The sequence below is a fragment of the Apium graveolens genome, chromosome 6 (genome assembly GCF_009905375.1).
Source record: "Apium graveolens cultivar Ventura chromosome 6, ASM990537v1, whole genome shotgun sequence".
In the NCBI taxonomy this organism is placed as follows: Eukaryota; Viridiplantae; Streptophyta; class Magnoliopsida; order Apiales; family Apiaceae; genus Apium; species Apium graveolens.
The window spans coordinates 149,699,555-149,725,696 of record NC_133652.1 but is presented as its reverse complement, the minus strand read 5'-3'; the positions used below and the strand labels follow the sequence as shown (position 1 = coordinate 149,725,696).

General features: G+C 36.6%; 1 protein-coding gene across 1 annotated transcript; it reads left to right on the top strand.

Moving 5' to 3' along the window:
- Window positions 1–13,719: 13,719 nt before the first annotated feature.
- Window positions 13,720–17,315, top strand: LOC141666725 (chloroplast stem-loop binding protein of 41 kDa b, chloroplastic). The gene is made up of 10 exons (XM_074472888.1): window positions 13,720–13,938; window positions 14,274–14,399; window positions 14,582–14,668; window positions 14,780–14,870; window positions 14,955–15,009; window positions 15,305–15,365; window positions 16,006–16,227; window positions 16,475–16,591; window positions 16,682–16,771; window positions 16,994–17,315. Exons 1-10 carry the CDS (start codon window positions 13,828–13,830, stop codon window positions 17,171–17,173), a joined length of 1,140 nt encoding a protein of 379 aa, XP_074328989.1. The 5' UTR covers window positions 13,720–13,827; the 3' UTR covers window positions 17,174–17,315.
- Window positions 17,316–26,142: the final 8,827 nt, after the last annotated feature.

The window sequence follows — 26,142 nt, the reverse complement described above, 5'->3', positions numbered from 1 at the left end:
ACAGAAATCATCCCAATTTCAGCTGGAGTAATAATTAGAATGTTGTTCAGCAACCATATCAGCAAGCTGCAAGTAAATAGTTTAATCCACCTGGATTCCAGCAACCTCAGCAATTTGCTCAAAGGCAATCATATCCTCAACAAGTAGGTGATGCTCCACCTTCTAGTGCTGATTTTGAGGAGTTAAAGCTGTTGTGCAAAAGTCAGGTTGTTTCTATCAAGACCTTGGAAAATCAAATTGGACAAATAGCCAATGCATTGCTCAATCGTCAACCTGTCACACTTCCCAGCGATACTGAAGTGCCAGGCAGGAAGGAAGCTAAAGAGCAAGTCGAAGCTGTCACCTTAAGGTCTGGAAAAGTTGCTGATGCTGAAAAAGCAAAAGAGGTAGAAGTTGAAGATAAGGATGAAGAAGAAAAGCAAAAGGAGAAAGAGGGGGAACCCTCTTTCGCTGAGGCTCTGGAGCAAATGCCTAGTTATGCAAAATTCATGAATGATATTCTTTCAAGGAAGGTGAAACTGGATGATCTTGATACCGTTGCTCTAACGGAAGATTACAGTGCCGTGCTGCAGCAAAATTACCTCCAAAGCTCAAGGATCCAGGTAGCTTCACCATTCCTTGCACCATTGGCAAGTTGTCATTTGACAAGTGCCTTTGCAATTTGGGAGCAAGCATCAATCTGATGCCGTTGTCTATCTTCAAAAAGCTGAATTTGCCTAATCCGAAGCCCACCTACATATCTCTACAATTGGCTGATCGTTCGATTACATACCTACGAGGCATCATGGATGACGAGCTAGTAAAGATAAACAAGCTCATCTTTCCTGTAGATTTTGTCATTCTGTATTTCGAGGAAGATAAGAAGATTCCCATAATCTTGGGAAGACTTTTCTTGGCTACAGGCCGCACCTTGATAGTTGTGCAAAAAGGTGAACTCACTATGAGGGTGCAAGATCAAGATGTGACATTCAATGTGTTCAATGCGATGAAATTCCCTACGGAAGATGATGAGTGCTTCAAGGTGGATTTGGTCGATTTTGCAGTTACTTCAAAACTTGATCATGTGCTAAGGTCTACTGCCTTAGAAAAAGCCTTATTGGGGGATTTTGACAGTGAAGATGATGAAGGCAATGATCAATTACAATATCTAAATGCTTCTCCTTGGAAACGAAAGCTAGACATGCCATTTGAATCTCTGGGAAATACTGATCTCAAGAATGCTGAAGGAAAGCTCAAACCATCTATTGAGGAAGCACCTACTTTGGAGCTTAAACCATTACCTGAACACTTGAGGTATGCTTTTTTAGGTGATGCATCTACTTTGCCTGTTATTATTTCATCTAAACTTTCAGGTAGTGATGAGGACAAGCTCTTGAGGATCCTGAGAGAATTCAAATCGGCCATCGGATGGACTATAACAGATATAAAAGGGATCAGCCCTTCGTACTGCATGCATAAAATTCTGCTAGAGGAAGGTAGCAAGCCAATTGTTGAGCAACAGCGAAGGCTTAATTCTATCATGAAGGAAGTGGTGAAGAAAGAAATTCTAAAGTGGCTGGATGCAGGAATTATATATCCTATTTCTGACAGTTCTTGGGTGAGCCCCGTGCAATGTGTACCTAAGAAAGGAGGTATTACTGTGGTAGCAAATGAGAAGAATGAGCTCATCCCCACTCGAACAGTCACATGATGGAGGGTATGCATGGACTATAGATAGTTGAATAAAGCCACGAGGAAGGATCACTTCCCTCTTCCATTCATTGATCAGATGCTTGATAGGTTGGCTGGTCATGAGTATTATTGTCTTCTGGATGGCTATTCGGGCTATAATCAGATTTGCATTGTACCAGAAGATCAAGTGAAGACCACCTTCACTTGTCCATTTGGCACGTTTGCTTTTCGCAGAGTTTCTTTTGGTTTATATGGTGCACCTGCCACTTTTCAGAGATGCATGATGGCTATATTCTCCGATATGATTGGAAATAGTGTCGAAATGTTCATGGACGACTTCTCTGTCTTTGGACATTCGTATGATGAATCCTTTAATAATCTCCGTTTGGTACTCAAAAGGTGTGTTGAAACCAATCTGGTGCTCAATTGGGAAAAATGTCACTTCATGGTGCAACATGGCATCATTCTTGGGCATAAGGTCTCTAGTAAAGGTCTTGAGGTGGATAAAGCCAAGGTGGGCGTTATTGAAAATCTTTCGCCACCTATTTTTGTGAAAGGAATCCGTAGCTTTCTTGGTCATGCGGGTTTTTATCGGTGTTTCATCAAGGACTTCTCTAAGATATCTAAGCCGTTGTGCAACTTGCTCGAGAAAGATGTGCCTTTCAAATTTGATGATGAATGTTTGGCAACATTCGAGACTCTCAAGAAAAGTTTAATCACCGCACCAGTTATTACGGCACCTGATTAGAGAGAACCTTTTGAGATGATGTGTGATGCAAATGATTATGCAGTGGGAGCAGTTCTTGGGCAACAAAAGAATAATATCTTTCATGTGGTCTATTATGCTAGTAAGATGCTAAATGGAGCCCAACTGAACTACTCCACCACTGAGAAGGAGTTCTTGGCTATAGTTTTTGGTTTCGAAAAATTTCGATCTTATCTACTTGGGACAAAGGTGACAGTGTTCACTGATCACGCTGCCATCCGCTATCTGGTCTCAAAGAAGGATTCGAAGCCTAGACTTATCTATTGGGTAATTGGACAGCGACAAAGGAAACCACAAGAGGAGCATTGAAATGAAAAGTCCCCTGAGGACTTTGATATGGACTTGATTATTGCTACTCTCTGTCAGCTAGGTACAGTGTGGAAGTTCAAAAGGGAACCAACGAGTATCGTAATTTCCCTGCTGTCGCAATGAACAGGTATGCTCGTGCTTGGAATGCATTTATGTGTGCTAATATTCTTCAATCTGTGCATGCACATGAGGTTACAGTGGAGAGGGTGAGGTTGTTATGGGGAATTCTGAATGAGGAATATTATGTGGACCTTGGTGAGTACATCTACCAAGGGATTTTGAAGTTTTTGAGGGGGAAATCGCAGTACTCTATCCCATATGCCTCTATTGTCACGAAGCTTTGCAAGGCATATGGAGTCCAGTGGTCGTCTTATGAGAAGCTGCAGATGCCGGTTGCTCCTATTGATTCATCGACGTTGAATATGATGCAGGAGTGGATGGGTGGAGAATCCGAGTCACATAATTTGGGATATCACCTTCCAGGAGGAGTTCCAGCAGCTGGTGCTACCATGGCTAGGCCCAGTCAGGCTCGGGGAGAGACAGGTCCTTCGAGAGCCCAGGGAGGAGATGGTTCGGGATTGGCTGATGTCCAGGACAGGAGGCTTTCCAGGAGGATGTATGCGATGTATGAGTCACAGAGTCGGTTTACGCGGGAGCTCACCCAAGCACTTGTGACTGCATTTAGAGGTCTTGGAGCTGACATCCAGTGGCCCGTTTATGGTGAGGATTCTGCTTATCCACCTCCTGACACTCCACCCTCTGAGGGTGATGATGAGGATGATTCGTCTGCAGTAGGTATTCCCTGTGTTCCTTTCTATTACCTTCACTGGGGACAGTAAAGATTTTAAGTTTGGGGGTGGTAGTTAAGGAACATATTTGTGTGTGTGTCATGTAGTTACATTTTCATGTTAGTTTAGTTCATATAGTTGCATATTTTTTCCATATAGTTTTTTTATATAGAGTTTTTTATTTTATTTTATAGCTTTAATTATCATGTCATATAGCTCATGCATATACCATGATCCCTTTGTGTTGCTTTACTGATTAATATGTGATATTGATGCGAGTGTAGTGATATCGTTAGAGTGATGTTGAATCTTGTTAGGTTGACATGCATGCTAGAAATACTTGTAATTTCACTAAGTCTTAGAGTATGCTTAAGGACTAGATTTTTGTCATGGTTTGATGGTTTTTGAGGTTAATATATTGCTTATGCTTAGAATGCATGATAGGCTCTGAATGTAAAAGACATGAAAAGATAAAAATTGAAAAAAAAATGGAATTTATTGCTAGTTGTGGCTATGCGTCAAATGGCTAGTGGCCGGCTCGTATTGTATACGAGTAGTCTAGGGTTGAGCAAGATGGAGCAAAACGCACTTGCTCAGAAATTGAAAAAAAAAAGAAAAAAAAGAGAAAAAGGTTTAATGCACAATTCATCACAAGTGAGCTCTTTCGTATTCGATTTATTAAATTCTTAGGGGAATTTGTGCCTAGTGACCTAAGGCTTTTATAGTCTGGGATCCGCTAACCTAACGCTCGCTAAATGGGTACTATTGCATAAGTCTTTTGTGGACCTCACTCATTGCACGATCAAATAAGCATTTGTTTATGTGTTGAATAAAAGCATGCTTTCGTAATAAACTTTAATAATCTTGAAGTGTTATAAGTCATTTTGTGTCTAGAATATATTCTTCGTCTAAGCTTGTGATTGCCTTGAGGATAATTGAGTTATGGTGATTGATCTAGTTTCGAAGCATATCTGTTAAGCATTCGCACACACCACGTTTCTAGTTGTATGTTATCTTGAGATATTTAATTGATCTTTAGTCGCCTAATTGCATTTGTTGATATGTCATGTGTTAGTTGGTTTAGTCATCGCGATGGGGATCGCTGCATTCATATAGTTTACATTCATGCATGTTTTATTCTGAGTTTGAGTCTGTGACGCTTGAGGACAAGCATCGATTCAAATTTGGGGGTGTGATAAGTGGCATTTTATACCACTTAGAGCGTCTCATAACGGCTTGAATTGGTGTCTTGAACTCGAGTATTTTGTGTATTTAACGTGTTTTCGATTGTTTTTGCATTTCAGGGTATAACTTGCTTAGATAGGTGGATTTCATCAGAATAAAGCCTAAGGAAGTGCTTGGAATCAGTCCCGGCTGATGTGCGAAGAATTCAGCAAAAACAGAAGCAAAAATAGGAATTTTCCAGAGAGCTTGCAGGCGCCCGCCTGATGGGAGCAGGCGCCCGCCTGATGGGAGCAGGCGCCCGCCTGATGGGAGCAGGCGCCCGCCTGGAAGAAGGAGGCGGCCGCCTGGGTGCGGATTTTCAGAATCTGGATTTTATAATTCTATTACAAATGGGCTTCTGTTAGCGCTAATTCTCTTGGGTTATTATATAAACCTTATGGGAAGACATTTTCCTTATCGAGAGGAAAGGCAAAAAGATCAAGAAGACCGTTTTAGCACGCAACAATGAAGAAGAGGAAGCATACGTTTATCTTGTGATTCTTTTAATTCGTTGTAACAGTGGATGCTAGTTTTCTTTATGCTTTGAACCTTAATACTCTTGTGACGTACTTCATTATTTATTAAGTATTTTTATTAGTTATATTGTTGTGTTAATATCATGCTTTCATATGAACCCATGGTGACGATGAGTTCTATTATGGGCTAATCGTGATCATGGGATTCTAGCGGATTTACTATGGATTTCTTTAGTTAATTGTTTAATACCTGGTATATGGTGATTGTATGATATCTAGCATAGGTTGTGCTTATTCGTCTTATGTGTGTCGCGAACATATAAGATAGCCTGTTAATCTCTTGTGGAGCGACAGTGAATCTTGAGATTTAGAACTTGCCATGCTAGCATAGGTTCGTGTATTGTATGCATGATTAGTGGGTAACTCTAACCGTTTTACTTGCCCTGTGTAATCATAATGAATAATCATACATTGGTGAGTAAGTGTTAATTAAATATAATTAATCAGAGTCTCTGTGGGAACGAACTAGAAATCATTTTATATTATTTGTGAACGCGTATACTTGCGTGATTTATTTAGCGCATGCTTTGTGCCTAACAGAAGATCAAGCTTCTCAACCTTCCTACTTCAGATGTGACACTAGTCCTTCATTGAATTGACATTTTGTCCTTTGATGCAGACCCGTCTGATAAGAGTATTTGTGCCTTGATTCTACAGCAAGAAAGATGCTTCAACTATTATCAGTGACTCCAATGATTAATTGTTATCAGTGATAGCAATTGTTGAGTCCATGATGACATTCCTTTTTCTGCATAGCTTGTCTCGTTGTGAAAGCCTTTGTTGTCATCTCCAAAGAATATTGACGGAATAGCTTTTGTCAATCACATTTGATTGTGAAGCTCTCTTTTTGATCACATGCATTGAGTATGAATTACCAAGAATACATATGAATCAATTAACCTTATCAGTTTGGGTCCAGATGGATTAGAGATATTATTATAAACAGAGATAACAACAGCTTCAACCTTATCATGCTAATTCTTATCTTTGACTGACCATTTTCTCAATTTTGATATCCTTGACAAAATTGTCTCTAGGCTAGGAGAAAAATGATTCAACCTTACATAAGGAGGACTAACAGTCTTTGCCCTATTGTAATCCTAAACATGTTTTTTCTACAACTAATGCAAGTACTAAGAGATGCATTCATGGCATAGAAATAAACAAGCATTGCATTGAGAATACATGGCATTCATTTAGAAACATTACGCATAAGAATTAAGTAAGATATGCATGATATGGAATAAACATAATTAATAAATAAATCACTAATTCTATCTAGTCCAATCCTGATGATGTATCTCATCTAGCTATCTCATTCTTGTTATAAATTAATACATCTTAACAAACAATTCAGATCAAATGAATAAATCTTATTATAGTAGGATACAGAGAGTAAGCATAAATAAAGGTCTTAAGTGCTGGAAAATATATATCTCACTAAAGCAATTAATCATGTTCAATAAATATTCAAACACATATTTAAGATCATCTAAAGTAACATTCACAACTTAAACATCAATCCTAGCTACCAGATAGATATTCTAGTGAACTAGTTCAGCATTATCTATGTGTGATGCTATCATGTTTGTGCGAGTGTTAAACATTTAAACACTAAGATCTTATCATGCATTGAATATTGAAAACAAAATATTGCAGTGGTTCAAGAAATTGAAACCTGAGATATGTGAGTTGGATCATCTTCAGAGATTGCTGTGAAAGCAAGATATTCATGATCTTCTTTCTCATCATTTGATTCATATTAACTCTTCCCCGATGCACTATAAGTTTTGACTGGCTGCTTCCCTAGGAAAATATTCCACCATTGTCACAACTCTTCATCTGAATCCCTACTCATCCTTGTTTGTCAAGCTTCTTATTCTGTTGTAGCAAAACCCATGATAGTTACTTGACACATATTGATTATCATACCTGTAGCTATCAAATCTTGTTTATGTCCCAATCTCAATCTTGTAATCATCTCTTGAACTGAATCTGTAAAAGTTTCTGTTTAGGAATAGATAGGCTTGATCTTTGGATATATCTTAAGTACTCTTTGTGAATCTGATACGACTAAACTTCCCTGACATGTGAAACACTGCCCTGACGTCAAGTCCCTCAAGTACTTATACATGAGCTTCCTCTGATTCAGCTATCAGTAACTCTTACATTCTGTCACGAGGTTCTAATTTTAATGCATGTAACTGAGATGTTTGTATGTCCCCACTATTCTCTCTGACCTCCACAATTCCTTCCTATATGATCTCTGTGATTCGCGGAGAAATGTAGCATTGGTATAAACCACTATATGAATGTATAATCTGGAATCATTAGAGTTGTCTTAAAATCTTCGAGAAAAATTGTTCCCGTTGAAATTTCATTCCTTTCCCGCATCTGAAAATCCAGTGGTATCCTATGGAGTAAGCCTTTGAGGAAGTTCCACAATTTTTGTCTGTAGGTCTTGAAATCATTTTCATTGGAATAAGAAAACCATTATCTTCAATTTCCATGTTCGGGAATTTTCTATCTGAATAACACATGGTCTTGGTTTTATTCGAAAGATTAAAATCAACTTTAAAAGCTCGGAGGAATCTTGAGTCTACCAATACTTTGTGAACCCTTAATTTAATATTTAAGAGAAATTTAAATTTTCAAATTTTTTAATTTTCCTAGAATATAAATTAATCAAAAACAAATATTTACGTAAAATCTAATTTTTAAGAGTTTCGAATTTTTTTAAAAATTAAATACGACGTAAATTATTATCTAAGAAAAAATTAAATTTAAGAATTTTAAATTTTCTGAAAAATAAATAAATCAAAAAGTAAAAAATTAGGGCTACAGGAATTTATACAAGTGCTAACTAGCGACGTTGTACAACCTCTAACCTGCGACCAAGCTTGCCTTGAGGTCGCAGGTTGATACAAAACAGAAAAAAATAACTGGCTGCTTAACCTGCGACGCTGTAATGCCTTAGCATTTTTTTATTTCATCCCTGTCTAACCTGTGGCTGTCTGTTTATTTCTGTGCAAGTGTACCGGGTCTGTCCACACGCCTAGCACGATCACGCGTGACACAAATGTGCGGAACTGAGGTGCCTTAGCGTGCATGTGTTTCAACCAGGAGGATACGCGCAAAGCTGCTAACTTTTGTGTACAGATCAGTTAGCTGCCAAATTGTCCATGATCTGCCAATTTAGTATTTATTTTATACAACTGAAGCTGTCAATTATTTAACAAATGTACAAAGCAAGTTTCTCATTAAGTACAAAAAATGGCAGCAAAAAGAGAACTATAAAATTGGCAGCCGGAAATCGGGTAGAAAAATAGATTTAAATTAAAAACTTTTATTTACTAAAATTGAAGTAGTAAATTAATTAAGTTAAATTTATAAAATAAATTTATTTAAATTAAGTTCATACAATAAACTTATTTAAATTAAATTTATAAAATAAATTTTCTAAATCAAATTTACAAAATATTTTTATGTAAATAAAAAATTAATAAAATAAAATTTTTAAGGATCCTGATTTATGTATCAATCAGTCGGCTCTGATACCAATTGTTAGGTCCCGAATTATCGTAGAAGGGGGGTTGAATACGATAATCAGTAAATTAAAAAATTCTTTCAAATTTTTTGCGGATATATTATTTAGTACTCGGTTAGTGGTTCGTGTTCTTGAGGTGAATAGTATTTGGAATGATAAAACGAGGAACACAAGATATTAGGGGAAATATATATTCGTATATAAATCCGCGAGGGGTGTTTTTACACTCCGGTAAATAAATTAACTGGTTACAATATAAGAACAACAAAGTTCCTAGCTTCTACAAAGATCACCAAATTAAATCCTATACAATGATCTAGCCGTTGTTTGTCTAAGGATTTAATTACCGAGTAGCGATTATAATGCCCCTATGAATATACAAGAGTTAAATCGGGCATTATAACATTACTCCGATGAGAAGAATAACTGCTATGGATTTGTGTGTATATCTCATCTGTATCTCTTTGCTGCAAATCTTCAGCTCTTTGGGAGAGAAGATGAACAAAACAATACAACTGAATTGCTGAATGCTTCTGGTGCTGTAGTGTAGTCTTTATATTCAATTGAAATATGTGGTCAAATATTAACCACACAAATCAATTGAACAAACCAATAAAGTTGTGGCTAAGGAGTAAGCTTGCTAACCTGCGACCAAGTAACTCAACCTGCAACCAAGAAACTCAACATGCGACCAAGTAACTCAACCTGCGATAAAGAAACTCAACTTGCGACCAAATAACTCAACTTGCGACCAAGAAACTCAACTTACGACTAAGAAGTTAACCTGCGACTGCAAAGTTGGTTTTGCCTTAGAAATATTCTTCACAACTCCAACCTGCGACCATATAGCTAACTAGCGACCATTGTTACTTTTTTTCTTTTTATTTAAGTTTAAATTGTAACTAGATTAATTTATAAAATAAACTTAAATATAACTTATATAAATAAACTAATTAAATTTATAAAATAAACTTATTTAAAGTTTATAAAATAAATCATTTAAGTTTATTAAATAAATTATATTCAAGTCCAGTAAATTAATTTATTTAATTTAACAATTAAACCTTTGAGCTTCGCCAATCCCTCGAGCAGTTTAGTTGTATATCCCGCACACCTCTTCTCGTACTTTAACAAATAAACGTTCAATCCAAGTACGTTCTTCAACTTAACAATTCTTCTAAATTTAATACCCAGATTTCTTTCACGAGCTGTTGACGCCTAATGCAACTAGTCTGGTTCACAGACGACTAACCCCGATTCAAGTCTTTGTATTATAGCCTTGATTACATTGTTAAGCTTGCAACAATTTTATCGCTTTAAACATTGGCTTTTAATAAACAACTGTACTTTCACTGGAATCCTTTCTGGTACTTTAGACAACGTCTTCATTGCTACTACAATCTTGAATACTTCATTCACTGTTCTTCACCGACGCTTGAACATATAAATGAACTCCTGTAAGTGAGTATAACTTCAAGACTTCAGTTGTCTTCTTTAACCTCTGTCAATACCCCGTCTTCAATTCTTCAGATTTCTATGCTTCGAACACTGTCTATCTTCAATCAATGCCAATACACTGAAATCTTCTAGTAGCACTTCTACACTGAATCTTCATCATTTCTGAAATCCTGAAAGTCTTTAACCTTTATTCTTCACTGAGGCATGATCATATTAATGAATTTCTTTCAGTGATCTGTAAACAGACTTCAAGCCTTATCCTAATCTTCTGATTCTTTGTATTTGCCTTGTCTTCATTTCTTCTAATTTCTTGTGTAGGCGTAGTATTATTAACCTGTCATGTTCTAGTATTGTTCTCGTGTTGAGTTATCACTTAATTGTTCATACAGCTACGCGGTCTCACCAACAGGGTCAGTTAGGAGTCAGTGTACCCCATCCTTAGAAACATGACATGAAATAGAATGTCTACGGAAACTCCTTTGTCAATCAGGACCCTTTTGACAGGGCAATTCCCAATTATTGGGATGATAAACAGGGGATCATCCTGAGGGGATTTCAAACCGTCAAGGTCGGGGTCACCGAATTTAAGTAACATCTCAGTCTTGGCACGTTTAGATGCGTCTCCGACTATACTCATCACCTCTCTAGCAAAAGCCTTTAGAGAGTTCTTTGTTGTCCCAGCGGTCGTTGGTCCTTCAGAGATCATATTGATCACAGGCCCTCTAGGCTGTGAGTTTCGACCTCAGTTGTTACCCCCTTGATCATCATCTCTTTTATGAACTCCGTCATCATCGCCCTTAACGAATCTTCCATATTTTGCTCGTCAGATGAGATACTCGATCTCGTTCTTGAGCTGTCTGCAGTCGTTGGTATCATGACCAACAGCCTTATGGAACCCACAAAATTGGCTCTTTTCTCTCTTCTCGGGGTCTCCCCTTAGTGGCTTCGGCCATCTAAAATCCTTATCTTTCTCAATTTTTATCAGTATTTGGCTCCGTGGTGCATTCAGCCTTGCATATTCAGCGAACCTTGGAGGTTGATTATTTTTAGAAGGGGGATCAGAGTTCTTGCTAGTTCAAATTATTTGTCCTTGGTGTCGTACTCTTGGGCCGTATTCCGCTTCTTGTTTTCTGTAGATTCATTGTTTACCACCGTCTTCCTCATGCTTTCCTCCACCTTGATGTATTTTACGGGCCTATCTTGGAGCTACAACATGTTTTTCGGGTGGCGCTTAGCTAGAGACATCTTGAAGAACTCGTCTTTAGTCTCTTGCTGCAGTGTTATCATAGCTACCTTGTTGTCAAGATCCGGGACCTTCAAGGCTTCCTTTATGAATTGATTCATAGTCTCTTAGGGACTCATTCGCTCCTTGCACATTGCCAATGAGAGAGGCTAAACTTTTCTCATGCACTCTGCCACTAATGAACTACTTGATAAATGTTTGGCTTAGTTCTCTGAAAGACCCAATTGAGTTATGGGTAGACGGTTATACCACCTTTGAGCTATGCTAGATGGAGTCTGGGGAAAGGTCCGAAACTTGACAGCGTCGTTCACGGGCTGTAGTAACAGGGCGTTGGAGAACGTCCTGATATGATTGGCTGGATCGTCAGTGCCATCATATGCTTTGATGGTGGGCATCTTAAACTTTCTTGATATGTGGGCATTCATTATCTTTTCAGTGAATGATGGATTTGAATCATCAGGATCTCCTAGGGGCATCAAATCCCTTAGATCAGCCCTTAGGGTCGCAACCCTTTGTCTTGGTGTTGGACCATCCAGGTCTACGATAGGAGGAAAATCTCTTTGTCTTACCGCATGTAGGGGTCTTGGTGCCTGGTGCATCTCTAGATCACGCTTCAGCCTTCGGATCTCAGCTTCATGAGCCCTGATCCTCTCTTGTACATCTTAGGGAATCGTCCCTTGAGTGCTCGTGGGCTGTCGATAACCACTAGGAATTGGCTCCTTACTAGCATGTCTCCTCCTTGGAGCGACTTCATCGTCCAATGAGTCGGAGTATCTACTCAGAGTAGGGTCCAGAGAATTCTCGGTTCTTAGGGATGGGAGCCAAGCCACAGACGTATTGGGGTGTCCTCCCTTGTCTTTCGCTTCGATTAGAGTGTCCACTTCCTGCGACCTCGGGGTATAGAGGCATCTCGTAAGGGGGGTTGGTGATCCCTGGGGTCATGATCGTTGAGTACTCATACCCAACGGGTTAAGGGTTTATTTTTGCTTGTAGTTGCTGGAATTGGGGATTCATCCCTTGAGGAGCCAGGGGATTCGTCCCCAGTGGCGGATCATGGATCCGGGGATTCGTCCCTTGAGGTTGAGCCCCCTGCAGGGGTTCCTGCTTGGGTGGTGGCCCTGCAGGGGTTCCTGCTTGGGTGGTGGCATAAGTCGAGTGTGGGGGTATCTTCACTATTGATGAGATTGTTTGTGGGGATGGGATCGTTGGGTCCATCATTGTTTCTGCTCTGTGTAAGAACCATGGTAGTTGTTGTCTTCCCACAGACGGCGCCAAATATTATGTAATAAAAACTGGGGTTGTGATTACAACTAATGCTAGGGTTGTTGAGTTTCGAGTTTTAATGCTTGTTCTCGCGGCGAGGACAAGCTGTCTTCGCAAGATGCCTATGTATCTCTGTGTTGTAGAGAATCAAGCCAAAACGTAGTTCTAGGTTGAATGGTAGATCCATTTATATAGATGTTGAGTCTAGGGTTAGATTAGGGTAGAGCCCTTTATATAGATGTTGAGTCTAGGGTTAGATTAGGGTAGAAAGACTTGGTGGACAAGTTTCTTACTTAGATGGTAAGTAGGACTCTCCTAGACGGTGGATTCTAGATTCTTCCTAGGAAGAGTCTGTTTTCATATTGAATACGATGTTTGTGTCATTATTGACTTCATTTAAAAGATCTTTCATACTGTGTCCAATACCGAAGTTTCAGGTCTTCTCGACGGGCCTATCACGTAGCTGATATTGGGCCGTGGGCTACACGACCAAATTGGTGTCGTGGCCGTCACAGTCTGCTCAGACTATCAAGACTCATATTGGGCCGTGATCGTGACGACCTATTTTGGGTTGTATTGTATCGGGTTTGACCAGTCAATTAATTTAACATTAATTGTGTCTTTAAATTGATAAAATATAAAAAAAAGGATTGATAGATAAATTTATGGCATTTGCAAAAATTATAGTAAATCCTTTGAAAATAATAATGTTTGGAATGGTATAATGAAGCCGTGAAGTGAAGTGGGCTTAAAAAGGTTTAAGAGGGCTAGACAGTGACGTGATCTGGAAGGCGTCAAAGTACAGGAAACGAGAGGCTGTGAAAGTGTGGATAAAACCGAAGCAGTTTGAGAGAGAGGGGGTGGGGTCTTAATTCTTATCACAATTGTAAGAATGAGAAATCACCAAACAAACTACAACCCAACACTACAACATGGCCTCCTTCCTTTATATTCATTCTTCATAGGTCTCAGGCTCCAAGAAAACAAAGGGGGTTGTTCATTTATAACAGGACATCATCAGCATGACAACATTTGCAGTGATGCAGCAGCATAAAGTACAACGTCCTTCTTTCTCCCTTCTCACTTCTTCTCTCTCTGACTTCACTGGCACCAAGCTGACCTCCTCACTTCAGGTACACCCCCACTTCCTTCTTATGTTTTTATTTTGTTTCTATTATTGTCATTTGGTGTACGTTTAACCAGTATCGTATACTAATGTTAGGATCACTTCCATTTACAAATGTTCTTGATGAAGCACAATTAGATATTACAATGTTAGATGACAATCCATCAAGAAACTAGAAATGCTACTCACATTGCTTTTAGATAAACCACCATATGCTTGTACATATTAAATTATTAAGCAACTGTTTACTACAAGAAAATATCATCGCATGTTCTCATTTTTGTATATGATAAACTGTTTTAAAACTATGTAATTGATTTTGTCTTCTGTATATGCTTCTAGTATAAGCGGAGAGTATGCCAGCCAAAAGGAGCATTACAAGTTACAGCCAAAAAAATCCTTATAATGGGAGGCACTCGATTTATTGGTGTCTTTTTATCCCGGCTTCTCGTCAAAGAGGGCCATCAGGTTTATACATAATTTTCTAACCCCTTGTGGTATAAGTTTCCTTTGTTCTTTTCCAAAGTTTTATTTACTAAACTCCCATCTTACAACATGACTTCAAGTGTGATGCAAAAACCATTGTTGCTGTCTTTTCATCTCAGCACATCTTTGAAATTATCATCAACTGTATAAAATTACTAGTGCAGGTTACCCTATTCACTAGAGGGAAAGCACCCATCACCCAAAACTTGCCTGGTGAATCAGAGGCAGATTATGATGCTTTCAAATCTCAGGTACAAATTACAATCATATGTGGCTCTGATATATCTTTTGGTATGCCTACTGTTATATACTTGAATGTCCAATCGTTTGCTCAAAGGAGTATAAATGTATTTGATTTGTAGATATCACACTTAAAAGGAGATCGCAAGGATTTTGATTTTGTGAGATCTAGTCTTGCTGCAGAAGGCTTTGATGTTGTTTATGATATCAATGGTATATCTAATTCACCTTGCTAATGTATTTATTGTTCTTTTCTCTGTCTACTTTTTCTAAAAAAAAATACCTTCATATCTTTAGGACGCGAGGCAGATGAAGTGGAGCCCATATTGGATGCATTACCAAATCTAGAACAGTAAGCTTAAAATAAGTCAATTTGATAATTTACGTTGTAGTTTGAATTAATTACTCTTCCTGACGCTACGTTGTAGTTTGAATTAATTACTCTTCCTGACGCAAAAATTCATAAGCGTAATGGACAAGGTTCTATGATAGTATTAGTTATAAATTGCTTTCTCGAATGAAGGGCTCATGGAGATTGCTCTTTATATAGAGTCAGTAAAGTAGGAAAGCACATTCTATTACTCTAGGAGATTGCAGACATCTTTTTTCATAATGTTAGTTGCTGAACTCCAGTCACTTGTTGACAGGTACATATACTGCTCTTCAGCTGGTGTCTACCTGAAATCTGATCTTTTACCCCATTTTGAGGTCAGTGTGCTACAATTAATCTATTTCACGAAGACATACTACTGCTTCAATATTTTTTCTTGCTGCTGAATTAGAAATTATGTGCTCAGTAATCGTCCTGTTCCATGTTTTCCCCTTTACGAACAAACCCCAGGGCTACTTTTTTTTTTTTTTCTTAGTAACATCTACCACAAGTCATAAACAATGATGACTATATGTCTATACACAGTCTGCACAGCCATCAACCCTGTGAAATTTCACTACTTGAATCAGCATCATTCAAGACCTGGTCAATGCCATAGAGAGCAAAGATCATCCTGCAGAACTCCTTCTCTTACACAATTTAGCAGCAAAAGATCAGTCAATTTTTAGCACATCTATTTGTTATAGATATATCACCTGTGTTAATTCTTCTTATCCAGAAGGTGCTTAATTTATGAACATCATTTCTTAAAAGCATTATTGTTTGTTAAAATTTAGGATTGAATCTATCTACAACCCACCCTATATTATAAACACAATAATGTTTATAATACTAGAGTTAATGTCCATCAATTCCTGCAAAAGGCTGCAAGTTTTTTTTCTGCTGAGAAGTTGCTGGTAGTGCTTGACATCCTATATGTCTCTCATGTCAGTTAAACTTCAATTTTATTGCTAATAGGTTGATGCAGTTGACCCAAAGAGCAGGCACAAGGGAAAGCTGACCACAGAAGCCTTGCTACAAGCCAGAGATGCTAACTGGACTTCTATAAGGCCAGTTTATATTTATGGTCCGTTGAATTACAACCCTATTGAAGAGTGGTTCTTTCACCGATTAAAAGCTGGTCGCCCAATCCCCATTCCTGGCTCAGGGATGCAAATAACGCAACTTGGACATGTAGAGGTTAGCAATTGCTTGCTTATTATCACTAAATTTTGCTTCATATCCACAAAATTTAAATTCATCTAAGTTAAACATCATCTAGATAGAGCCATCACTCTACTTGCATATTTGTTGCAAGTGAGGCTGAGCAAGTCAAGCACTTTTCGCTCCCCTCTGAATAGGTTTAAACATCCATGCAGAAAAGCATTATAAATTGAGGTGTTATAAGTTATGACACGTCTTATTTTACTACTTTTCTTAATATCAGGACTTGGCAAAGGCTTTTGTTGAGGTACTTTGTAATGAAAAAGCAATGAAACAGATATTCAACATATCTGGGGAGAAGTATGTTACATTTGATGGATTAGCAAGAGCATGTGCCAAGGTATGTTGTTCAGTATATATGCTCTCATATTCTGAGCCTAGTGAAATTATACGTTAATAATGCCTACGTGCCTACGTTTATCTGTCACAGGCTGGTGGATTCCCTGAGCCCGAACTAGTTCATTACAATCCCAAAGAATTCGATTTTGGTAAAAAGAAAGCTTTTCCATTCCGTGACCAGGTACGTGGTTGCGAATATTGCTTATATCTGCTAGGAATTTTTTATATCTGTCAGGGATCCTATTAACACTAATATGACATCATTAAATTATCTGATAACTAGAAACTATAGACAGTTATAGGCTTATGCTTTGAAAGCTTGAAATATGCATATTTATCTTTTAAATCTATATCAGAAATTGATTGTTTGATTAACTCACTTCGAGTGTTTTTAAAAATGCAGCATTTCTTTACCTCGGTTGAGAAAGCGAAGAGTGTGCTTGGGTTGATACCAGATTATGGTCTGGTAGAAGGTTTGACACGGTCCTATGAGCTAGATTTCGGCAGGGGAGGGTTCAGAAAAGAAGCTGATTTCACCACAGATGACATGATTCTTGGCAAAAATTTAGTTCTTCAAACCTAGAGCCATAATTTCTTCAATTTAATTTTGTCTGCCCTGTTTTTCTCTTCAACTCAACCTCAGAAAACTCAACATTACTGTATATGAGATGCAAACTTTATTAGGTAATGTAGTCCCTATAATGAAGAGACCAAGAGTTCTTCCACGATAACTTGTGCCCCTGAATAATAGTTATGCTAAATTGTCTTGCGATGTTTGTCCTCTCCATTGATTCTTAACATTTGATGGGAGGAGCACAGAGATGGGAGGAAAATGAGTGTAAAGTGGTGGAAATTGTTAAAACTACAAAAGAAAAAGATACAATTTTTCTTAATAGCGGGAAATGTTTTTTTTTTAAATGAAAAATTCTCATTAAGAAGAAATATCAGAAAGATATCGTTTCCAATAATAATAAACTAGAACATAACACATTGTAGCTATCTAACAAACAAAAGGACTCTAGCTATCTAACAAACAAAGGACTCAGTCATAAGTTGAGCTGTCCGGTTTGCTTGCTCTTTCACATGACAAAGATAAATTAGTCCTATATTTGAACTTTAGCCCGCATAATTCCAGAATATTGTTAACTTGCAGAATTTTGATGATGATTTCAAGATTTTCGAGAATGCGGATTACGAGACTTAGTCTACATTTGTAGGTAATATGGTTTGTTGTAATTCTATTTGACGGTAAACAAATTTAAATCCTAAATAAACTATATCTTGATAAATCTATTGGAACTTTTCAAAAAAAATATCTATTATTTATCTCTTTAAACAAACTAACGAGATTGTTTACAAAACTTATCCGTTTACTTTCAAACAAATAAGTTTTACAACTTTATCTTATCCTCTGTTTGAAAATCTATAGATATAACTCTTATTTTCAGATTCAAGACTAATGCTCACATCTATTCCCTGAAAAACTCACTTATTTCTATATTTTGAATATCCAATTAAAAAAGAAGATAGTTTGAGTTTTAATTATTCATTCTATATTGCTTGTATTTATCAACTTGTGCCAGGTAAACATATGAAACACTGGCTGCGAAATATTCTCAACGTTTGCAACTTCATCCACGACTACATCCTCCGATTAGACTTTTACGGATTCCCAAGAAAAAGATTACATTATTATTAACCTAAAAACCCGAATCCTATATTTTATTTATGTAAGTATGTGTATGTATATTATGAGACTAATCAAATCGTATTAAGTGGTCATTTGGCAAATCTGAATATCTTATTTCTATATGAATAATATTTCTGAATAATCTGAAGGAATCAAAAATCTAAATTCTGAATGAATAATATTGTTTGGTAAAAATATTTATCTTATCTGGATGCCATTTTGTTCAAAAAAACATTACATCTAATTTGAACAAATTTTAACATACAAAAATATTAAATTATAACAAGTAGTTATCATGTCACAATAAAACAGAAGTGGAGTACAAAGTTTATGAGCCCGGTGAAAGTTTCAAAGCAATGTGATCACATAATCTACCCATGAATTGTGTTCCTTGTGAAGTTCGTTGTGATTCATCTTCTGCCTCTTCTACCATTTCTTCATTTTCTTCTTCATCACTGTCACTCGAGACATTGTTGTCACATTCATCAAATAATTCATCTTCTAATTTTTGCAACCTTATAAAATTATGGACGGCAAAACATGCAATGACGATATCTCTCTGCGTCGAAAATGTGTAAGGAGGCATTTGCTTTAATATAGGAAATCGTGTTTTCAAAACACCATATGCACGCTCTATAACATTTCTCAATTGTGCATAAGCATGATTAAATTTTTCCTCCTTAGTCAAAGCACGCCGTCCCCGGAAATCAGCTTGCCAATATCTTGTGTTTTTATATGGAGTTAGAAAACCACGAGTGTTTGCATATGCAGCATCGCAAAGATAATATTTATCTGCAATTGATATAATAATATATTTTGATTTTATTAATACGGATTACTTATTAAAAAAATATATTGTAAAGCATAATAAAAGATACATACTTGGGGGTGGTAGGGGAAAACCAGAATCAGTATCAGCTACAACTTTTGTTAATATTCTTGAATCATGTGCAATCCCTTCCCATCCGGCCCAAACAAATGTGAATATCATAGTGAAATCACATATTCCTAGTACATTTTGATAGCATTCACCCCTTCCTCGTCCTCTGTAACGAGCTTGTTGACTAGCAGGAACAATTGCATGAATAAGGGTTCCATCTAATGCACCAATTGCCCCCTGTAATATAAGGATATATGCATGTTTTATTACTACCTTGATATATTATATTTACTTTGTAATAAAATAAGTTAAATGACATTTAATAACTTACTGAAAATATTTTTAGTAGCTTTTTCTGTCTTTTTGATCTACTGGTATTTTGGTCATATGGCGTAGGGACTATGACTTTTTTTGGCAAACTCCATCATTCCATTCAACACCTCATGAAAATACCTGTGAAGTGTTTCCGTGGAGTGCTGAAATCTATTTTTCACCTTTATAAAGCTATCATTATGGCTTATAACATGCAAGAAAATAGCAATTTTCTCTTCAACAGTTGCATTTCGACTATCTTTAACCCAACTTCACTGCTTAAAGAGGTCACAAAGTTGTATATATTCAACACGAGAGAGTCGCATCATTTCTTGACATTGTGTGTTTGAACCATTTAACAACTCACGTGTATATGCATGTCCACCCAAAACTGAAGTATTATCTTTTAACCTTGGTACATTCCTCGAGCGAATTTTTTTTAAATAATAATACACAAGCATGACACATAAAAGTTGATCTATAGTCTCCATATTCAACCTACATAAAACAATAGTGAATGATTAAAAAATGTAAACTAAATTTCATTATACTGAGAACCATATCAATGTTCACTACAAGATATTTAACTAAAATTACTGAATTCACAGTCCTAGCTACAATGTTCACCACAAGAATCAAATAAATCACAAAATCCAAACAACTTTAACATTCGAGTTTGAAACCAAATTTAGAAATAGTTTACTCGATAACCAAAAAAAAACTAAACTTTAAATCCTAATTTAAATGAAACCATCTTAACCCAAGGTTCTATTTCATCTTCCTCAAGGAGCATCCATTGTGTCCTATAAGTTGCACTTTCGCAGAAAATACCAAGGGCCATCTGGCGTAATGGATTAGTTGATTCCCAACCAATTGTGTTTAATTTTTCTTTGCACTCCTGAAGAGACGGTCCACTATTATTTTGAATCATAAGGTCTAGTGCACTAGCCATTTTATCTTCAAGTTGTGAACTTTTGGATGGTTTTGATGAGCTTTTAGCTTTTTTCCTTGGTCTTTCTCCTTCATCTTGTGTATCTGAGACATTTGACTGTGTGGTAGCTTGAAATGTTGAATTAGAGTTCGAGTGTGTGCCCGAAAATGGTGAATTAGCCTGTGACTGTCTATGGATATTGTAACACCCCCAGATCCGGGGTCGAGGATCCGGGTCGTCACGGTCTTTCTTTCCACAATATCACTTCACTTAATTAATAATAATAACCTTATGCTGTGACCCCACACTAACACACACCACAACCCGTTATAGTCTCAGAGATGAAATTTAAATAAGTACAAGTCTTTGAATCCACAATTTAAAAGTTATTACAACCCAAAATGATTACTTGATAAATTTACAGTTAATTGCCATTATCTGCCACAAGTTATAATTATACATAATTGATTCTCAAAAGTAGATGGTCTGATCTACAATAGATCTACCTCTGCAGCTATAGCAGCTACAACATCAACGGGAAGACGCGGGACGCTTCCCACGCGCTTGCGCTGGGTCTGCTGGAGTCTGGCCATCTTTCCTAACTGTTGTTGTGTGATGAAGAAATAAAGCAAGGGTGAGCAGCAAGCCCACCAAAATAATATGTATAATGATTTACAATATATGAGCCTACTCATAATACTCATGAAAGTCTTGGTCAAAAGAAATGAACCAAGTTTGATATCTTAATGTGATGAAGTCGCAAAATATTCAGTATATATACATATATACTTTTCAAAATATTGGAAGTCCTCTTTCATGCATAATATACACAAAGTCCCAGTGTATAACTGTATAAAAAAAATATCGTTGCAAGGTGATCTCATATATCTAACCTTGTTTCAACGTTTTTCTGAAAATCTTTGTCATTCCTAAGACAATTATTAATTAGATATAAGTTTAAAAGATGAGGTTACCAAATACCCCAATATACTTATATCTTTCCCAATACTACTTGAACTACCACCGTTCAAGTTATAATCAGTTTCAAAAGTTCATCACATAGATGAGACTACAAGACAAGATTTGAATAGATTCAATCTTTGAAATATTATTGAATGAAATAAAGTTACGAGATACTTTATTTAGTCCCGATATATATATATCCACATATATATATCTCTTAAACATTTCCTGGAACCTCTGTTATGTAAAGTATGAACAGAGTTTGAAACATCCAATGAATTTTGGAAAGGAAAAGAATTTTGGCATAAACCAGATATCTTGCTGATCAGGCAAAGATACCCATAAGTAACCTTTTCTACTAGTAGATGGGCGAATTCCCCACTGGTCATCACCCTGGCCGCATTAGGACCTATGCTGGACTGCCACTCAGCCACTTATGCATTTGATGGACTCCCACTGAGCCACTTACACTATCATGGACGCCCACTGAGCCCATGTTGCTTATGCCGACTCAATAGATGGACTTACTTCCCGAACGTTGGGTAAGTAATCAATTCATTTACCAAAACTGCAACCTTGTTGCGAATATAAAATACACCACAGAGCCGGATTCCCCAGGTTTTGAATGAGTATTTAAATCCCCTTTAAAAGGAAGATCTTAAATATAAAAATGAGTTTTGGGATCCGCTCTAACTTTTAAAAATCATTTTGAAGACTCGAAAACACTTTAAAGAGTGTTTGGAGTAAAGCTGATTTAATAAAGTAAATCAGTCCCCAGAATATTTAGAAAATGACTGAATATTATTATTTAAATAATATTCCCATAAAGAATAATCTTTTATAAAAATAATTGAAGTAGAAGTTTTAAAACTTATACTTGAAACGAGTATTAAATAACCAAAGATATACTTATATGAAAGTATTATCTTTATTTGAATAATCGAAAATATGTTTGATTATTAACACCTTATTCTTTAATAAAATAAAGAATATATTTCAGCAAATAATCGGAGTCATAGATCCTCAAATGAATATTCAAATAATATTCATTAAATAATATAAACTGAGTCATAAGCCTTCGAATGAATATTCAAATAATATTCAGATAAATAAATAAAAGGAGTCATACGCCTTCGAATAATATTCAAAATAATATTCATTAATAAAGTAAAAGGAGTCATAAGTCCTCGAATGAATATTCAAAATAATATTCAATAATAAAATAAAGTTAAAGTTATCGAATAAACCTTATTCGATTAATAGTTTTAAAAACTATATCCATATATATATATATATAAATAAATATATATATATAATGTACTCGGGAACATCGACTCCCGGTTTAGAAATATGTTCACCTTTTATCCCCTATACTAAGGGTATACGCAACTACTTGCTTATTTCTAGCATAGGTATTATGCAACTATAAGCATTGAAATCAACAGATAGATAACCAGATTACGAAACAGACATGCATATATACCATATTAGCATGCTCCAATATATCGCAAAATTTGCTAATAACAATCATGCAATATCACAAGATAATGCATATACATATATTTACATCACAGCAACAGTATAACGGGTAGAAAACTTGCCTGAGCGACTGGGGGTTACGAATGGCTCGGGACGAGTCTGGTAACCTATAAGCAACAAGTAAGTTGGAATTAAACCAAAGTCACTTGTAAATCTATACTTTAACTAACTTAGACTCTAACGCTCGTTTTGCGCTCACTGATTCGCTTAAGTCACTCGGGTACCCTCGGCTCCACCATTTTTAATAATTTAACCTTTACGAGTTTTAAAGAGATTCCTTCGCGAGTGTCTTACCAACTGCCTAACACACTTACCATAAATGTTTCATACATTAATTAACCCTTTTTGGTCTTTAACCTATGTTTCAAAGTAAGGCGAGGGAAAAAGTTTCGTTCGCGAAACGAAACGCCGTTACTTGAAACGGTCGTTTCTCCTAAACCGTGCATCGGAATCGAACGTACTACATATCAAAACGAAGCTCGTAACATGAGCTATCTAAACATGGCAGTGGTCATAATCTAGCAGGGGGTCCTCGGGTCCTAATGTTATGCACAAAACAGTCTAAAGAAAATCGGACGTTACGACGGCTATGTTTACGCGATTACCAATATTTATACCACTCCAATTCTTTACCAATTCACTACAAACCACCCAACCATCATCAATACATCAAACACAACTTATATCAAGGCAAAGTCAGTCCATAATCTCAAGGTTTTCCAACTTATTCAACCGCAAACATGATCTACTAACCATAACTTAAGATTCATTAACCATTAACCAAGATTCATATCCAAAATCACCACAAATCCAACCAAACTATCTAACATACATGGATCTTGCTATACATACATGGATATTTCTATATATACATTAATCCATCCATGAACTCATCAAAACTCAAAGTTCAAACTATAAGTTAAAGGTGAAAGTTGTTTATACCTCCTTGAAGCTTCCTAACACAACCCAAGAGCTTTGAATGCCTAAAAGAACCTTGATCCTTGCTTGTATAACCTTAATCTTTCATAAAAATTCAAGAAAAATAAAGTTATTTCTTGAAGGTTACTATTCACCATCTTCTTCCTTGATTTATTGGAAGAGATTGTGAAGGAATTAGGAGCTTAAACTTATAGCATATCCATATCTATGTACAAGGAAGCTTAGATAATTACCTTGTGATTTAACAATGCTTGGAACTTGATTTTTGAAATTCTTGCCCTTGAAAAAGATGAAAAGCCGAGAGCAAGATGATGAGAATGAAATGATTTTGTGTTTTTTGATTTGTTTGGCTTAGCTTGGTTGTTTTTTGTTTTGTTTTTGGTTAATTACCTTAATAACCTTATATTTGTGTGGTTATAAACCAACCACACCTCCTCCTTCCCTATGTCATGCTTACATCACATTGCTATGTCATCCTCCCTTCCTTGTCCTCTTCTCATTGGTTGGGTGACATCACTTCCTCTAATCCCTTTGCTTAACTTCCTAATTGTTTGCCTAATGACCGCTGATCTGTTATACGGTGTTATGGATTAAAACTACTATATATGATTGCTGTATTTAATACTAAGGAACGTGAGCTTCGAGGCTCGATTTGACTGCTCTTGTGTTTCGTGACTCAATCTGCCTTAACAAGATGCCTACGTACCTTGCTGATTGCCAAGGATCAAGTCAAAAAACGTAGTTCTGATGGGTGGGGGGAGACCCCTTATATAGATGTGGGAGTCCTTGAATTGGACTTGGTATAGGAGGCTTGGTGGATAAGCCTCTGAATTAGGATAGATTTAGGAGTCCTAGGAAGTAGGAAGCTGATTCCTTATCCTTTCAGGTCCCCTTGAGGCTAATCTCTAAGGATTTATATCCTCATCGGGACTCTTTTCAACATCTGATTTCTCCCTTATTAATTAATTACGAAATTAATTAATAATCAGGGCTTTTTGGGCCTTTTTTATTCCACCAGGCCTAATCTGGTCCGTCAGACTTAACCTTTCTGGTCTGAATATTATACATCTTATTATTATTGGGCCTAGCAGCCCATTAATTATAAAATCAGGACTTATTTATCCCTATCATTTGCCCCCCAACTTTTGGGAAACATTGATTAGGTTTCGCAGAAGTTAAATCTATTCGTTCCCTTACAGGGTTTCGTTTTTGCGTAAAGTGTGGAGCGACCTACACATTTACAACGAATCTTCCTTTTATTCAGAAATTATCTTAATTTCCAGGAATTTTTCCCTAATTTTCTGGAATTTTCCCTAATTTTCTGGGATTTTTCCTAATTTTCTGGATTTTATCCCAATTTTTCTGGATTTTTCCCTTAATTTCTGGGATTTATCCTAATTTTCTGGATTTATTCCTTATTTCTGAAAATATTAATATTTTTCAGAAATTATTTAAGGAATTTCCTTATTTTTTCTGGATTTTCCCTTAATTTCTGGGATTTATCCTAATTTTTCTGGATTTATTCCTTATTTCTGAAAATATTAATATTTTTCAGAAATTATTTAAGGAATTTTCCTTATTTTTTCTGGATTTTCCCTTAATTTCTGGGATTTATCCTAATTTTTCTGGATTTATTCCTTATTTCTGAAAATATTAATATTTTTCAGAAATTATTTAAGGAATTTTCCTTATTTTTTTTTTTTTTTAATACAGTTTTCGACCAGGAATCCATTCGACCAGGATCCTGGTCGAATTAACCCCCATATTGCCCTGGTCGACAGCTTTTCGGGCAGGATGCTTTCGATCAGGAATCCTGGTCGAATTTCGGCCAGGATTTTTCTCTTAACCTTTTTTTTTTTTTTTTTTTTTTTTTTTTTTTTTACAATTTTCGACCAGAAAATTTTCGACCAGAAATTTTGTTCCTTTCGGTCAGGAGTCCTGTTTTTTGACCGAATTAACCTTCATTTGTTGCCCAGGTCGATGCAAATTCGGGCAGGGCTCATTCGATCAGGAATCCTGGTCGAATTTCGGCCAGGATTTTCACCCCTTCCTCTCTTTTTTTTTTTTTTTTTTTTTTTTTTTTACAATTTTCGACCAGAAAATTTTCGACCAGAAATTTTGTTCCTTTTGGTCAGGAGTCCTGTTCTTCTGACCGAATAAACCATCTTCCTTGCCTTGGTCGAAGCTATTTCGGGCAGGGCTAGTTCGACCAGGATTTTCCCTTGGTTTCTAGTCGACAAGGTTTCAGGCATGGCTTTCTCGATCAGAATCCTGACCCTTTCGGTCAGGAAATAATAT